Source organism: Sciurus carolinensis, chromosome 4 (genome assembly GCF_902686445.1).
Source record: "Sciurus carolinensis chromosome 4, mSciCar1.2, whole genome shotgun sequence".
NCBI lineage: Eukaryota > Metazoa > Chordata > Mammalia > Rodentia > Sciuridae > Sciurus > Sciurus carolinensis.
This window is the reverse complement of record NC_062216.1, coordinates 2,193,483-2,210,985: the sequence shown is the minus strand read 5'-3', so window position 1 is coordinate 2,210,985 and position 17,503 is coordinate 2,193,483. Positions and strand designations below refer to the sequence as shown.

General features: G+C 45.7%; 1 protein-coding gene across 1 annotated transcript in view; it reads left to right on the top strand.

Annotated features, from left to right (window-relative positions):
- Positions 1–17,503, top strand: part of Csmd1 (CUB and Sushi multiple domains 1) — a 1,673,782-nt gene that overhangs the window by 1,508,877 nt on the left and 147,402 nt on the right. The window contains exons 38-40 of the mRNA XM_047550875.1: positions 10,896–11,014; positions 14,317–14,386; positions 16,760–16,876. Coding sequence (XP_047406831.1) covers positions 10,896–11,014; positions 14,317–14,386; positions 16,760–16,876 — 306 coding nt within the window. The remainder of the gene's footprint in view (positions 1–10,895; positions 11,015–14,316; positions 14,387–16,759; positions 16,877–17,503) is intronic.

Here is a 17,503-nt window from a genome sequence, read left to right as displayed (position 1 = left end):
CAATGAAACTGAAGAAAAAGATATGAATGTATTAGCCACCCAGATTAAAAATATCACTCATTAGGCCTTAAATTTACTTTTAAATTTTATGGCAAAGAAGGCAAAAAATCAAATAGGACTTATTTAAATAAATCTGTTTGCTTAAAAAATATAGTAATTAGTTTAGAGAATAGTTAGTTTAGGTATCCTTTCTTGTTCTGTATCCTCAAAGGTACTTATAATAATTTTCAAAAGTGGTTTTCTAGAATATGCAGGAGTGGCCTTTACTTGGCAGCCATGCGTACGTTTCTGAGGCACTGCTGGGAACAGAGCACACTGCATTCATTGCCCCAGGTGGCTAAGGTGGTGGCTGAGCTGTCAACAGAATACCATCAGCATGAAGTCCTGTTTGCTGTGGTGTGCTTTTAAAAATCCCTTCCTGATGTTTGTTTTCGGTGATTTGGTGTAGTTCAATTTCTTTGTGAATTCATCCAAAAATAAGCACTCAGAAGGAAGTATCTAAATGAGGATTAAAATTCTGGAAAATTCCTTAGGTTTTTTGAAATAAAAAACACCCAATGTTTTTAGCAGGATGTTATCATAATTAAGCATTCACAACTTGGACCAGTCCTCAATGTTTATAATCATTTTTATAAATATATGCAAATTATTGGTGTGTGCTTCAGTGACACTTTACTACTGCATTCATTAATTGCACTAAAAAGGTTCTCAGTTTGGATGGTGGACACAAGTACCCCCACCTGGCCCTCACTGTTCCCTCTTCTTCCGGCTCGGTACTGTCCCAGAGGGATGCTGTAATCGGGGCTCGTTCAATGGTGGATGAAGTTATCTTCTCAGCTACTTCATGTGAAGACCCTTCATGTATTTATTTCTGTATTAACAATTTGCCCATAAAATTTTTTCTAAATATTTTTTTATTTTTCTTAATATTTGATTCCCTAAGATCTCCTTTTAACATTGCAGTTTGACAAAGGATGTACTCCTCTGTCCCACCTAAATTGCTTTCACGAACATCAATCAATATTCATGGCATCCCCACTTACACTAACTGCACTGAGGACTGTGGAACTGTTTCAAGAAATGAAAATTCCGGCTTTTCTCTTTTACACCACAGAGATTCCAGAGACCCTTCCAAGAATGTGAAGTCTACCCACAGGATTATTTTTGTGTTGAATGCAACACAAAAGACTGATGGCAAGTTAAAGCTCCTACCTGTGATGCGTGGCATTTTAAAAGTACATTTAAGTCACGGGTGCCGTGTAGATCATTCACCACAAGGTTCTGTGTTTGACCCTTGTCCTAAGTAAGGGACTGAGAGGGCCTTTCTGTGGTAACCGTCCTCTGATGCTGGCCTCCTGGTCGCTGCCTCCTGGAGAGCATCACCAACCTGGAAATACACCTGCTGCCTGTCCTCACTTGGCTCCGCTGGGCGCAGGGCCTGCGGGAAGGAGAGTGACACCAGCCCTGTCCTCGGTGCACCTACCTGTTCTTGGGTCTCGCTGGGGCTCCTTTTGCTTTGTGTGTTTGTGAGGGAGAGAGCCCATTTCGCTTTTGCACCCAGTGTCCCCAGGTGTGCACAGTGTGCCCAGGTGCTCCTTTTGTCTCCTCTGGGCTGACTCTCCTGCCATCACCCCGTCCCCCTGAGGACGTTGTGGGTAACGTTATTCCTCACCAACCGTTCGCGCGTCTCTTCTGCACTTGTCTCTATCCTCTCCGCTCTGTACGTAGGTAGTAACAAGACAACCAGGCGGCCGTGGTCTCTGCCACGCCAGGTTAAACATGGGGAAGAGAAGCAGAGGGCTCTGGGGCTAGGGTGGCACTGTAGGTCTGAACTGGTCCTTGCAAGGAGAAGGGATGTGCAGCCAGCCACAAAGACCTAGGAACGCAGGCGTGGTCAAGGAAAAGCCCAGCTCAGAGGCCCCCGGGGAAAGAGCCTGCCACACTCCTGACACGAGGGAGCTGGAGAGGGGCCAGGTGACAGCAAGCAGAGATGAGCAGGGAGTCCTGGGTGGGAGCAGGGTGTGCAGGCCTGTGGCTGGGACGTGGTTCTGGGGCAGGCAGCAGCCTGGAAGGTTTCTGGGAGCAGCACCCATGGCTTAGTTATCCCTAGTGAAGCAGGAGGGAGGCAGGAGATCTGCTGGGGCAGCAGCCACAGTGGACTTCCAGGGCCTGCATGGCGGACGGGAGGGCTTGAAGGCAGCAGTAGGCGGTGACGGGCTTCCCGATGGTGTTAGGTTCCCACTTGTGGATGTGTGTCTAAGGTGTTGAACAGAGAAACAGAAGGAATTTTTATTCAAATTTAACTTTTGTAAATAACCACTTATTTTTATTTGATTTTTATTGGATCTTGTAACTCTATGATTAAACATTTAAATGGGGGTATGAATCAAATTTGCCGGTGTAAAAAACACAGGTCTTTATATCTCCCTGTTTGCTTGCTTTTGCTTCTCTCGGTGGTGGGTTTCCAACTCCTGGTGGTGGTGTGTCTCACCTGAATGCCTGGGTCACAGCAGCCTTCCTGTCTATCATTGACTATCATAATGTGGGTCGTACAGAAGTTGTGGGTGGACCTGAAATAATTGATAGTTCCCATGTGTTTATAATCTACATAGTTCTGAGGATGGCAAGGAACAAGATTTACCATGTAACAATTATAATGATGATTCTGTAGATCATGAAGTTTTCTAGTGAGTTTACATTCCCTGAATACTATTGTGTTCAGGTGAAGCTAGTCTTGGAGTGGAAGTGGCAGTGTATTATGGAAAGTCAGGATTGCTAAGCCTTGGCGGCTGTGAGTGAATCGCAGAGGCATGGAATGGCAGTGCTGCCAAATGTCAGGCTGGCGTCTGTGCACGTAAGCACCCTCTGTGCCCCGAGAGGGGGTCAACCGCAAGGCTGTCCTACAGGAACCTTTCCAATAAGGACCCACGTGCTAAACACACTGCATTGTAGACAAACGGGTCATTTGAAAATTAGGAGTGTTCTGCTTCTAATTATTCTTTGAAATTCTCACTGGCTTTGGAATTCATGGTTGTTCAGCGATCACATCTTCTTGTGCTTTTCGGCTGTTCATGTTCTGCGGATCATTTTCCAGTCCAGTCCTTGCATTCCAGGGTGGTCGTGATATATGCACTTAATCATGGTGTACACTCCTCTCCATGAACTACTGCATTTGGCGTTCTAGTTCTTATCATTGTCCACTGGGGTATTGGTCTGTGGTGTGTGTGTGTGTGTGTGTGTGTGTGTGTGTGTGTGTGTGTCTTTGTCTTGTTTGATGTTAGAATAATAGAGTCCTCAAAGAATGAGTTTGGAAGTATTCCCTTCTCTTTGCTTTTGAAGGACAGTTTTGTTGGAGGCACTATGCTTGGTCAGCAGGGTTTTTCTTTTTTCTTCAAGAACTCCAATGGATAAATACACTCTTCTACCTGCCAGGTTTATGCTGAGAAATCTATAGAATATCCAGCCGGAGCTTCCTTATGTGTGATGATTTGCTTTTTGCTTTTGAGATTCTCTGTTTTTCTGAGACTTTACAGAAAACCTTTGTGTGTCCTGGTGCATATCTTAAGATTTACCTTGGTTCAAGTCTTTGAGCTCCTTAAATGTATACATCCAATTTCCTCCTCATATTTGGGAAGTTTTCAGTCACTATTTTTTTGAACGACCTGTTTGTCCCTTTCCCCTTTTCTTCTCCTCTGGGATTCCCATAATGCCAATGTTCTGCTTGATTCTTGCTGTCTTCACTTACCTTCTTCTTTTTTTAAAACCATTATTTCTCATTTTAAAATTTCTATTTTCAGGTTTGTTGATTCTTTCTTCTGTGAACTTAGGCTTCTGACAGTGTCTCTTCAGTGAACTTTTCATTTCAGTTATTGTGTTCTTCAGTTCTAGAATGTTTTATCCTTCATTTGTTTGTTTATATTCTCATTCATTTTTATTGTTTTCCTAATTGCATTTTTAATTCGTGCACTCTTGTAATTCATTAATCATCCTATGATGGTTATTTTGAATTCTTTATCTTGTCATTCACATATCTCCATTCCTTTAGGGTCAGTTGCTGGGTATTTTATTTGTTCCTTTGATTGGATCATACTTCCCTATTTCTTTTATAAGTCATCTTATGTACATAGTTGGGACTTAGCACTTGAAAAATCAGCAATCCTTCCAGATGTTTTTGTCTGGTATTTATAGGAAAGACTTTAATTGGTCATCACCACTAGAGATTATGGTGGCTCCTCAGGTCTTTTCTGGGTGTGTGTTATTTTCTTCTTGTGCATATAGTTGCCTAATTGAAGAGGTGTCAGTTTCTCCTCAGGTGCCACCACTCTTGTCTGTCTGTGGCACTGTACTCCTGGTGCCTGACCAAACCATGTTGTAGCCATTGATCTTACCACTGTACCTGTTCCTGCAGCACTTAGAGTCAGGAAAGACAGATACCAGTCACTATGTAGACATCCCCAAAGTCAGATCATTGTACTGGACATAAGCTTCCCAGAGAGGAGTTTGAAGTTGGAGCTTTCTCCCCGTGATGCTATACTCTCTGGAGAAGGTAAGTGAATGCAAGCATTTTCCTGCCAACTTCAACTAGGATGGCTACATTGGGGCACAGGGGATCTTAGTTTGTTTCCGAGTCTTTCACACGGATGGTCAGTTCATGCATGCGTTGATGTTATGGCGATGTCTTCACTGGGGACAGTGTCTGTACTTGCTTCTGTGCCATCTTCTTGATGTCTCTCCCAGACCTGACATTGAAAGTGCGACCTAAACAGTTGAAAGCTAGATACATCAATTGATAATATGGCAAAAGCAAAGACTTTATACATATATGTGTGTGAATGTGTGTGTATGTATAAATATTTATATGTATATATATATATATTTAATGGTTGTGCTATAAATTTTTTAATTGGTTAACAGTATATGCTTGGTATGAATGTTTACATATAATTGCATTTTTTGTTTTGAATATACAGTTAGATTTTTGAAATTATGCTCATCAAAATTTGCTTAAAAATTGTTGGAATACAACATGTTATATTTCAATTTTGTTTTAATATGGATATTTTTTGTTTACATAGGCTTCTGGCAATATTGATATTTGAAAATGTAAGAATGCATACATTACTCTATCTATAGATAGCACAGACATAAATAGGCACACCTGGATTTGGACCATGGGACATTCACTTGCAGAGTATTTAAAAAAAAGAAAATGTTTTATAATTATGGATGAATTGTACTAAAAATATTTCATTTCAACAAATTTTAGTCAGTTTATCTAATCATTGGACCTCCTGAGTAGTAAATCCAAATGTTTATTATTTGCTTACTTCTATAAATTAAAAATGCATGAATATAAAACTTTCATTAAAAGTACATTTAGTTACATATACAGAATATCTGCAGTCTATTTATATTTTTTCCAAGAACATGTAGGACACACAAGTCAACACACCTAAAAACACTTCAAGAAATCATACTTTTGTCATCATTTTAAACACATGATGAACCTTTTGTTCAGAACCCCTAGAAACTACAATAAATGCATGCATGGTCAGGGTTATTTTTGTGTAATTTAGGAAAAGTTCAAGTATAATGTTTGAAATTTGAAAATTCTTCCTAAATCTAATGGTCTTAGTTTTCTGAACTATATGTCTTTCTATAATTTAAATGGAAGGAGCGACTGGAATTTGTAATAAATAGGACTGTGGCAAAGATAATGACACAGCTGCACCTCTAGCAGTCAGTCCCACTCATAAAAATATAACAACTGTCATGCACATGAATCAGCACTCCATGTCCCCTTATGGAGCAGAATGTCCCAGTCTGCCACAGATGAGGGTGTGCTCAGTGACATTTCTCTGGGGGCTGCCCACCTGTTCATTTTTATTTATTAAAGTGATATGCATTGCTAAAGGACAACCTATTTTTCTTGCCACTGTGGTGCAGGGCTCTGATCCCAGTGACTCAGGAGGCTGAGTCAGACCACAAGGATCACAAGTTCAAGGCCAGCCTGGGCAACTTTAAGAAACCCTGTTTCAAAGTAAAAAATAAAAAGGGCTGGACAAATAAGTAGCTCGGTGACAGAGCAGGACTGGGTTCAATCCCAGTGCAGTTTAAAAAAAAAACTCACAGTATTTCTGTATTAATAAAAAGTATGAGAACATATTATTTAGAAGCCAAAATAGTTTTTAGCTAATGACTGAGATCCTTTTAACCAAATTCATCATCTTTTTGCCCATTATTAATTATTTTATTTCCTACTGCATGTGAGGTGCACGGCCTGTTCCCGTTGGCTGATCATGTACCACACACCGCAGACGGGAGGCTTTAACAGTAGGCGTTGACTGTCATAGCTCTGGGGACTGGAAGTCCAAGGTCCAGGCACTGACAGACAGGGTTCCTGCCCAGGTCCTGCTTCCTGGGTTTTAAAGGCAGATTCCTCGTGGTGCCCTCCTGGGACCATTCCTGGGTGGGGCAGGCTACCTTCTCTGCTTCCTCCTTTTGCATTTCATGTGGTGCTATGATGATATGCCTATGCATTAAATATGTACGTGGGAGCAGGTGCATGTGTATGTGTGTGCACACATGTGTTTTGACTTCTTTGCTTCCACCACTACTCCAGCACTGACTCTCTACTTGGTTATTATATTTATTGTTTTGAGTTCTCTATTCAGAACAGCATATTGAGTTTTAGTTGTTGTTGCTTGGGTGTTTTTTGTTTGTTTGTTTGTTTGTTTGTTTGTTTTTGTTTTTGTTTTTTCAGACAGTCTCATAAGTTGCTCAGGGCCTTTTTCAATTGCTGAGGCTGGTTTTGAACTTGGAATTTTCCTGTCTCAGTCCCTCAGTAGCCCTCAGTAGCCCTCAGTAGGCATGTACCACTATACCTGGCTAGCATCTTGCTTTTAATGTGTGAAGTTTAAAAACTTCAGTAGAAATGAGGACAATGGTTTGCTGAGAAAAATTGCCCAGAGTTACTTTGGTACTTAATTTCTAGAAAGGTCCTGTTTATCCTGCTCTAAGTATCTGATAGAAATTCCATGTTTATCATGTGTTTCCAAATCATTTTCATTTGCAAGATTTAAGTGAACCGTTCTCTGAATTTTGCCTAATGGGATTAGACTAATGGCTACAATATATTCCAGAGAGCTGATGAGACTTATTGTTATATTCTGAGTCACAACTTTCACATTTTATGATCAGTGGTAGGTCAAGCCATTAAACTATATTTTTGGTCAAATTAGGATACTCATCTTTTTAATGGCTTTGTTTCATATTCTTTGCTTTCACAGGCTGGATTCATGGGGTTTAAAAACTTCTTTTGCTACACTCTAAATTTAATTGCACGTTTATGTATCACCACATTTAAAATGCCCAAATTATAACATTGAAAATTAGTAGAAAATATTTCTATGGACAAAGATTTGTAGGATGCCATGGCATGAGAACCCTGCCCACTGGGTCCTGCTGGTCCCCAGCAGAGGCTGCAGACCTCACATCCCATGAGGGTCCCCTTCACGCTGCCTCCCGGGCAGTCTGGGAGTCCGGAGCCTCCGTATGGGCGGCTGCGATCCACCTTGTAAGGGAACACTGCTTCTCTGCACGTGCTCCCTCTCATGTCTGCGTCAGATGCGGGTGCCTGTGACTTCACAGAACTACACAAGCATCCATCCTACCAGAACTCTGCTGGTAAAGTGACAGCTGTCTGCTTCTGAGACCTGGTGCAGGTCTGCCTGGTGAGCGGGTGTCGCTCGTTGCCCTGGCCTTCTTGGGCATGCCCCGTGTTGTGCTGGTGACTGCATAAATGCCTTCAGAGGACTGTGCAGGGTTTCCCTGTCACTGCACAGCTCTGCCACGCGCGAGTCAGCATGAGACACTACTGCAAACGTCACTCTCCCAGGAAGCGGCGTAGAAGGGAGACCTGTTAAAGAACGCCCTTTAGGCTTTTCAGAGGGTCGCATGTGCAAGCAGGACCCACCCTCCTGGCTCCACCTCACCTTCGCTGTCCTGCCCGTGGGCCACCTGCCTGCAGTGCTGTCTTTGTTGCGCATTTTGAGTGGCACAGTGATGGAGTGCAGACTGCCCGGGCCTCCTCTTTGCCAGCCGTCCTCAGTCCCGCACTGCCTGTCCCTTGGGGCACGGAGCTCCAGTGGGGTCCTCCGTGTGGTTGGCCTTTGCTTTACCTCCCTCCTTCCTGATTTTCTGCTGGGGTCAGTAGCGTGCACTGCTGCCCTCTCTCGGCAGAGGGTTTGCACTCTTGCTGTGGAACAAGGGCTGTTCCTGTGCCCAGTTTTGCTGTGACTTCCTCTGCCACCTCTCTCTAGCTTTTTGCGGCCAACTGCTTCCTGTCCCTGCGCCTGCCACACTTTCACCAGGGACTGAATCTGCAGGACGGCCCACTGAGACTGCAGCTGCTCACAGGCCACAGCAGACTGATGCTCTTCACAGGAGACAAAGGCTCTGTGGGCCTGTCACATCCCGACCCGTGTCCACTCAATTTCCCAATGAAGTAGTAACAGGTTAAATGACATCAGTGAACAATTGTCCTACAAATGCTAGCTCTTTGTACTCTCAGTTCTAACATGTGCAGGACACGGAATGCCTCTGGAGAAGGCAGTAAAAGAAGAGAGTTCCTTCCACGTTTCAAATACCACGGTCTCATATCTGGTTCCTGGGTTGTTCCACAATACACACTAACTAAAATGATTTTTTGGTTTTTTTTTTTCATTTTTTAAATTTTTTTTTTATTTTTTAAGTTTTATAGACTGCATTTTGATTCATTAGTTTTATTTTGTTCAAAAAATGTAGTATAATTCCTTTGGGAGTAGACATACAGACAAGCGATTTTTTTTCAGAAGATGAATTAGGTTTAGATATAAATTTAAGGAAGGAGAAAATGAAAATAGCATGCAATGACTGCATATATAGCAATATGCATAATTTTTCATATATAAGCAATGTAAGTAGTAAAAATACATTGTCTTATTGTAAAAGGGTGGAATTTAATATAGAATTGTCATATTTTTTTTATTTCAAAGTATTTCTCCCTTCATCTTGGACATTTCTGTACCACGGATGTTCTTTGTTCTCCATCCTGTCTAGTGTACATTTGAAATATCCCAAGTGATGAAGATGTGAGGTCGCCCTGAGTTAGATTTAGCACTCTGAATTCTAATAGAAACCCAGTGCTGCTTAAAGCCAGTGCTGTTGTATGCTTTTAAAGGGACAGCCCTGTTCGAGTGTCTTGCCCCGGGAAGCTTTCTCAGCTTCCTGCCCACTCTGCCACGTGAATCATGGTTTCAGGGCTTCATTGTTCAGCTAGGCCAAGCTCCTGCTCAGGAGCACAGTCTCCTCAGGTGGCCAGCCCCCAGAGTGAGGTGAGGGCACGTCCCGTCCTCTGGGGATGGGAAGGTGACCCTCGTCTGTGGGGTGGGACCCCTTGATTTGCAGGCTCTGATTCAGGGGAAGAGAATGCTTCCCATTAGCCTGTCGAGGCAAAGAGACTTGCCTGCTGCTCGGTCAGGCAGGAGCTTCACTCGGGCTTGGTGTGGGGTGGAGGGTCCTTGGGCCCTTGTGTCATGCCTCCAAGAACCTCCTGCCCAGGCTCTGGACAGACCCAGCTCCCTCATGAGTGAGCTCCTACGCAGGCAGGCAGAACCGGGCCCACGCTTGCTGCTGTTCACCTCGAAGAAGTTCTCCATCTTTCTCCCTTTGAACTGGCGTGGATTCTACCTGAGGCCTGAAGAGATAACAGAGCACACCCAGCACCCCGTGGACAGGCCAGTGGGCTGCTGCCCTCTTCCCCCGCTCCCTGCGGGCCTGTGCCCCTGGGTTGACTGCAGTCCTCACCACCCACCTGCCCCAGCTGCCCTCTCAGAGCCCGAGAGGATTAGCCAGGCTGCCACATCTGTGCACGCTCCTGTCAGGAACCAGAACAAAGCGTAAACCCCAGGGTGCAGGAGCGGCAAGCTGGCCTCATCCGGAGAGGCCTTGCTGCCTCTCTTCAAGGCACACTGAAGAATGGAAGACGTTCTTGGCAACCAGCAAGTAACATCTCGATCACATTTTAGATCCACGAAACTTGTTCATCTTGTAACTGAAAATTTTAACCCTTTCACCCATCAAATTGCATTTTTATTCAATAATATTCTTGTCAGTGTATTTTTAATTCTCATGATAATATTTTGAATGGGAGTGGGCATCAGTGCTAAATAATACTTAGAGTTAATATATCTGATATTTTAGACTGAACTTCAATATTACATGATGCATTTCTTTTTGGATCTGTGAGTCCTTAAATGAAGGAAATTCTGGTTCACGTTTAGGGTCAGATCACAGCCGGAGGAATATAGATAGTGGTCCTGTCTACCTAAGAATAGACTCTCCAGGAGATTTCTTGTTGTTGTAGGTAAGAGACAGGAGAGAGACAGAGAAAGCTGGAGGGAGAGGTGGACATAAGCACCTGTTCTCAGCCTGTCTTTTCCTGAAGGAGAGAGAATTCCCAGATCCACACTTCATTGTTGGCATAAGGACCCTTATGCACACGTGAGAAATAAGACAAGAGAGTGAGGCCACTGGGTTGGCATGTCACAGGGTCATCACTTCCTAAGCACACAACAGTTTAAATGGTGTGCATGTTAGAAGTGGGATGGTTTGTGCTCCTTTTATTAAAGAAAAACCTTGATTCACTGCAGGGTGGAAATGAAGTAAAGTGATGTTTAAGTATTAGTTTGCAATTCTGACTCAGTTACTTGAAATCTTTTTGGTTGAACAACCAGAAAAAGAAATAAATCTTTTGCTGATTTCTGCAGGAGGAGAGCAATAGGAAAATCCCCCTTCTTTTTCAGAGAATAGGAAAGTACTTAAACTGCCTGCTTCTTGTCCCTGTGTTTCTGCAGCTGTGGGTCTTGCTGCGTGCCAAGAGCCAACGCTCCCCAGCAACGGCATCCGGATAGGAGACCGATACCTGGTGAATGATGTGCTCTCCTTTCAGTGCGAGCCCGGATACACCTTACAGGTAGCTTTCTTTGAGTCTTAGTGCTGCAGAGGGTGAATGTGGTAATCCTCAGACTGTTCAGCTGAAACTGAGGCCCTGAGATTTTACCCAGAGAGCTAATTTAGTTTTTCTTTCTGGGTTGGTAAATCAAGCTCATTAAACCAAGCGTTAAGCCATGGGTGTTGGTAACCCTTGTTACCACTGGAAATAGCTTCTGTATGACAGAGCACTCTTCATTTTTCACAATTTTTTTTTTTAAATTTCAAAATATATATTCTTCTAGAAATTATGCAGAGAAAGTTCTGTGGATCAAAGTGGAGTCATAGTGTGGTTAAGATCCCACTCTGGCTCCAGTTGCTGGATGGGCCGCAGAGCCCTGCGCTGGTTCCCTCTGCAGCCACCTTCCCGTGACTCAGTCAATAAATTGTCATTAGATACCAGTTTTATGCCAGGTGATTGAGACACTCAATACATCTAAATAATGTTTGAGAAAGAGAAAACAAGGAGAAGTTTTCTATGAATTTTTTCATATAGAAAGTTCCATAGAAGTTTTTATTAACATGTTATAAATTCACAGAAAGACTAGTCAGTCTGTTATCTATTTTCTGTTTTAGCCATTGATAAATTTAGTCCCAAAATAGTGTCTGTCACTTTGCATAGTTCTTACATCATTCTCCCTGGGGGCAATAAACATTGATCGTTGACGTGTGTGTCCCAAAGTCCAGGAGACATGTGTAAGCCTACTGACGTTTCTACTCTCCCGCTAATTCAGATTATTGAGTATTTTTGCTGTGTTTTTATTTTAACAGTGAAGCTGACAGTTTTTCAAGGACATTTCTTTTAGCCATGTTTTGTACCTCACTGTAACAAAGCAGCCTGAGTATGCATCAGGAAGGACTGGGGACAGCACAGCAGTGGCACAATGCTACTGTGTGAAATTCAATTTCTGCACATACATTGGGATAAATGTCTTGTGCACTGATCAGGTAGCAGCAGGGAGCAAGTACCAAGCACCAAGTGGATGTGTCACTGAGAGCGGTTTCCGCCCAAGACCTCAGGTTAGGACCCATTAGCCTCCACGTGGCTAGCACAGGCTGCAGCGTGGAGCTGGACCCACGGACTACATGTGGCTAGCACAGGCTGCAGTCTGGAGTAGACCCATGGCCTCCACGTGGCTAGCACAGGCTGCAGCGTGGAGTGGACCCATGGCCTCCACGTGGCTAGCACAGGATGCAGTGTGGAGTGGACCCACGGCCTCCACGTGGCTAGCACAGGCTGCAGCGTGGAGCTGGACCCACGGACTACATGTGGCTAGCACAGGCTGCAGCGTGCAGCTGAGGAATACACATGCATATGCACATGCCTCACTCAGCGAATGGAAACTGCTGCTCTTGTCATCATGAGCGCATATCCATATGCAGAATCACCTTCGTAAAAGCAAGCCAGGGCTCTCCTCTGCGGGTCTAGGTGGGGCTGCACCCAGTGCTCTAACTCTGCAAATAGAGGGGCTGCAGCAGCCCCGTGTCAGCAGGGGACCCTGAGTGCAGCCCTCTGGAGACCAGCTCCCTGCACACCCTTCGCCATGGACTGGAGGCCGTGCAAGGCTGGCTCCTTGAGACGAGCTTCCAGCCACATGGGTGACGATGTGTGGAATTAGCCTTCTCATTAGAGAGGCGCCTCCATCTACACCACAGGCCATCCCGTGCCTTTTGTGGACTGCATTATAATCTCCTGATGCGCAGTAGTCTATCTGCTCCCTACTCCCCATGAAAGCCCACACTTGAGGGCTTGCTGGAGCTCCTGGGTGCTCATCTTCCTCTGCTTCTGGAGGATGGGCCTCTCCAGTTGGCTAGCATTCTTTCTTGGGAAACAAGACCTCTTTATTACAGGGCTTTCTCATGATGTGTTGATTAATGTGCTGCCTGGACACACAGGCCTGTGGACACACAGCCAGCCTGCTGATTAGCTGTGCTTTTCAAATGCAAACTAAGCTGTTTCCTCCTCATCACAAACAGCATGGAGCATGGAATCTGCAAGCTATTGTCATTCACAGGAGTAAACCAGCGGATTCTGGATTTTTAAAGAAATTGCAACATCATTATACTATCACATTTATACATTTGGAGTAATGGCATGAATAAATTGCATGATATTTATGAAAAGCATTGTTCTCTATATAGTTCTCACAAGCTGTCTGTAATTTGTGGACCCAGAGAGATCCAGGGCTTGGCACAAAGGTCTGTGACATCACTTACTGAGAGTAAATCCTGAATATCTGAATGACTTATGATCTCTGTCCTCTCTAGTGTTCTTCTAAAAGATTGGATAAAAACAAGTGAATTAATACATGGAAATGGTCTTGTTTTTGATCCATTGCAAAAATTTCAGTAGGCACTTCTCATTTGAAACATTTATACCAAAATCAATAGCAGACTATGACCTAGACTGGCAATACATGACCGCTTTATTGCTGATCTTCAGTAAGTACCTTTAAAGGCTTTAACACTTTATGTTTACCCATATTTTAGGATGCAATTTATTTAAAATAATTTAATGAATCACAAAATGAATAAACATGGAGCATGAATATCAGCAACAAAAATATTACTTAGAATACCTTCTCTGAAAACAAACATTGTGCTCCATTACGGAACTACTCCTTTTAACTTCAGGGAACAGGGGAGATTAAGTTTTGTCGTGAATTGAGTGCAGCAGGCTGCTGGCTCAGGCTGCAGGCTCACGGCTGGTAACTGCCTCAGCGGTTCCTGCCCCTTGTATTCCTAGTGTGGTTGGGACGACTTGACACAAATTAAAGATCGACTTTGCCGTCACCTGCACCACACTCACGGGTGGCAAAGGAAGCTCAGGAGGAGGCCAGAGGTCACCTGTGCACGAGCAGTTGGTGCATTGCCACTCGTCACCCCACTGGTCGATCCTAGTATTGCCCAATCCCCTCCAGCCTCTCAGACCAGAAGCAAGAAATGATGATAATGATTAAAAAAAAAACAAAAACCAGACAAGGTCTGCCCACTTCAGTTGATCTTCGAACACCACGAAAAGGGCTGAGAAGAAGTCTCGCCTTTCTAAAGGACCTTGCAAGATGCTAGGTTTGGTGAAAAGGAGTGCAGTGACCGTGGGCTTCGGCATTGATCCAAAATGTTCCATTCCGTTCTAATCGATCCTTAGCTCTAGCTGTTGTGAGTTCTGCTTTGTTTACGTGTGAAATTAAAACAAAAATGGACCAAGAAAGTGCTGACATTCTCAGCAACATTCCGTCTTACACGCAGAGTTGTTATGTGAGAGTACTCCCTTTTCTTCCACAGGGCCGCTCCCACATTTCTTGCATGCCAGGAACCGTTCGCCGGTGGAACTACCCATCACCGCTGTGCATAGGTAGGGCGCCCCTCTCAACTCCCGGCCCTGCTCCACTCCTGGGCTCCACCCACTGCACGTCCACCCTCCGCCAAAGCATCTGCCACGTGGGTAATAATGGAGTAACGCAGTGGGGGCCTCGCGAGAGTCAAAGGCGCACATACTCCCCCAGCTCAGGGCTCACCTGTGGGTCAGGCTGCAGGGACCAGATGCAGGATTCCCAGCTCAAGGCACCTGTGGAATTGAATTTGAATCAATTTATATCATTAATGTATGGGGACGAGGAAGGTAGCCGTTCTGTAGAGGCCTTTAATCTCAGGAAAGCCAAATTTACAGAAAGAAACTTCATGGACACATAAGTGATTTGAGGTTGGAATGCTCTCATTTCACGTCAGAAACAGCGCAGCTAAGGCCGTGTAGACAAGCGCGTTAGCTCTGAGACTCTGGTGCCTCTGTAGGGAGAGACTTTCTAGACGGTTTGAGGAGCAGGATCGCGTGCGCTGAGGCCTGCCAGCCTCTAGTGCGTGCTGACCTGGGCACATCCCAACCCCTGCCAACATGAGACCGGCCGGCTCCTTCCAGCTTGCAGGCCTGAGCGGCCGCTCCCACCCCAGCATAGTCACAGGCCCGCAGCCCTGTCCTTCCCTTGTGTGCCCGGGAGAGCTGCCTCACTCAGGACCCTGCTGCCCTCTGCCTTCCCTCAACCTCCTCTGGGCTCACTGCCCTGCCTGCATGGCAGAGCCCAGGGCAGAGAGAAATTGGCAGTGCTGATCCTGTTTTTATTTAAAACGTTTCCATTCTGACCCTCATGAGTTTAATTAGTTTTGATTTTTCCACTAACTGCACCGAGACAATATTGGGAATCCAGCATTCCCCGAATTCTGGAGGGGAGTGTCCCGTCAGCTTCTACACACAGGTCCCACCTGGACGTGCCGAGTGGCCCTCCAGGCCACCACCCACAGGCATGCAGCCTGCCTCTGGCCATGGAACCATCATGACATCTCTGTTCAACGCCCCTCACCACAGGGGACAGAGCCAGGCACTGCGGGTCACAGTGCTTTCAGCTTGTAGTGGGCCTTGGAGGACCCCAGCTCCAGAGCAAGCCGCACGTGCCTGTCTGGTGGGACAGAGTCTCTGTTGGGGTCTTCCATCCTGGCCCTTGGGGTCCTCAACGCAGGTCAGACAGTGTGCCACACTTGGAGCCTCTGACCTCCAGATACTCCAAGGCCCCATCTGGCCAGAGGTGCTTGGGAGGTCGGGGTCCACTCCACGCTGACCAGTGCAAGCAGCCTTAGAGCCTGCAGTGCAGTGTCACCCTCTGCCTTAGGCACACGCTGTCCAGGGCTCGTTTGCCGAGGACTGTGCTGGTGTGAGGTGTTGGTCCCCCCCAAGTGGCTAGGTGCTGTGTCACAGGGTCCTCTGCCAGTGAAACCAGTTAGCTTTCCCACATCACCAGCGAGGCGCTGCGCGGGGGCGTGTCCAGAGGCTGCGGGAGATCTGAGCTTGCTTACACAGAGCCTGGGTCGCCCTGCTGCTTTTTACATGAAGCACTTTTCCTCGCATATGCCGACTTCGATTCTTTAAACTTTGAGGAGAAATCAATTCCTAGCAGGCATTCCGTCCAACACGAAACCACTGTGGCCACTCTGTGCTACCCCAGGAAGCGTTTCACTGGTGCAGTTAACTGACATGAGCAAATGGAATTGGCATGTCTTGTTTTGTGTGACTTCTGTATTAGCCAATAGGGAAGTCACATCAACTTCTGTAATTCTTTAAGGTACAGAGAACGGATTTTCATTTAAAAGTCAACATGACCCGCAATGAGCCTCAGAGTTGGACCTGAGAGATCCAGGATAGGTGGCTGGAGACTCCGTGCACCGTGGGGTCTTCAGGGCATGGCCTGTGTCATTAGTTCCAAGACACCAGGAGCCTGTCGTAAATGAGATCCACAGATCCCCTCCAGCCCCTTGTCCTTTAAGAACACCATATTCAGTGATGACTCTACATGAGCTGTTTACCCACTAAAGGGTCAGACATGGAGCAGGGCTGCTGAAGCAGGCAGGAGGTCACCCAAGGTGACAGACAGGGAGGCCTGGAAGCTCCACAGTCTTCGGTGCTGAGAGAGGTGCCATTGCTCAGGCTCGGGGTCAGCCGCTCTCGCGAGGCTCTGTCCCCTCAGCTGGAGATGGCATTGTCTCCTTCGATTCCCATCTTTATTTCCATCATGCTTGGATCAAAAGGGCCATTTCAGGAGGGTCACTTTCTGGCGCTGCGTGCCCCGAGACCCCGGCTGCCTCGCTCTGCAGGCCTGCTCTCCCCGGCAGGTGGAGCAGAGCTGGGGCAGCTCTCTGGGCAGGGCTGTCCCTGAGACTCACAGCTGTTGTCCATTCACAGCGACCTGTGGAGGCACGCTGACCAGCCTGGGCGGGGTGATCCTGAGTCCTGGCTTTCCCGGCTCCTACCCCAACAACCTGGACTGCACCTGGAAGATCTCGCTGCCCATCGGCTACGGTGAGTGACACAGGACTCACGCCTTCATCCCCAGAAGCCTGGTGATAAAAACGGGCCATGTCCTGTCCCCATGACCGCAGTTCCTGAACGAGGGTGGCAGAGCTCGGGAAAGCTTTGGCAGAACTTCAGAATAGGAAGTTGTTTGGAAAGTCACCTTAGCCAAGGACTGTGGGTGAGAATTAGATCAGCCGGCTGGCGCCGTGCAGGCACGTGGTGTGGGCACTATCTCCCTGACGCATCCGCCCGTCTCTGCATTTACACTGCACCTTCTCGAATCTGCCGCTGGAATTCAATCACGGCCATGGTTTCTTTTGAACAATTTTGAAGGCTTTCTTCAGGTTGTGGCACATTTTAAAAACAACATGTAGAACTTAAAACTGAAAAGATAGTGTTGCTTTATGAGCTTTTAAATATACATTATACTGATTGTGTGTTTATAAAAATGTTTTCACGTTCAGCTACTAACTCTCAGGTTTTCCACTTTAATATAATTCATAATTTTGATGCTTCTGAGCACTGAAACTTTTTCCTCACATCCTCGCCAACATTTACTGTGACTGTATTCTGGATAATTGCCATTCAGTCTGGAGTGAGATGGAATCTCAGTGTTGTTCTAATTTTCATTTG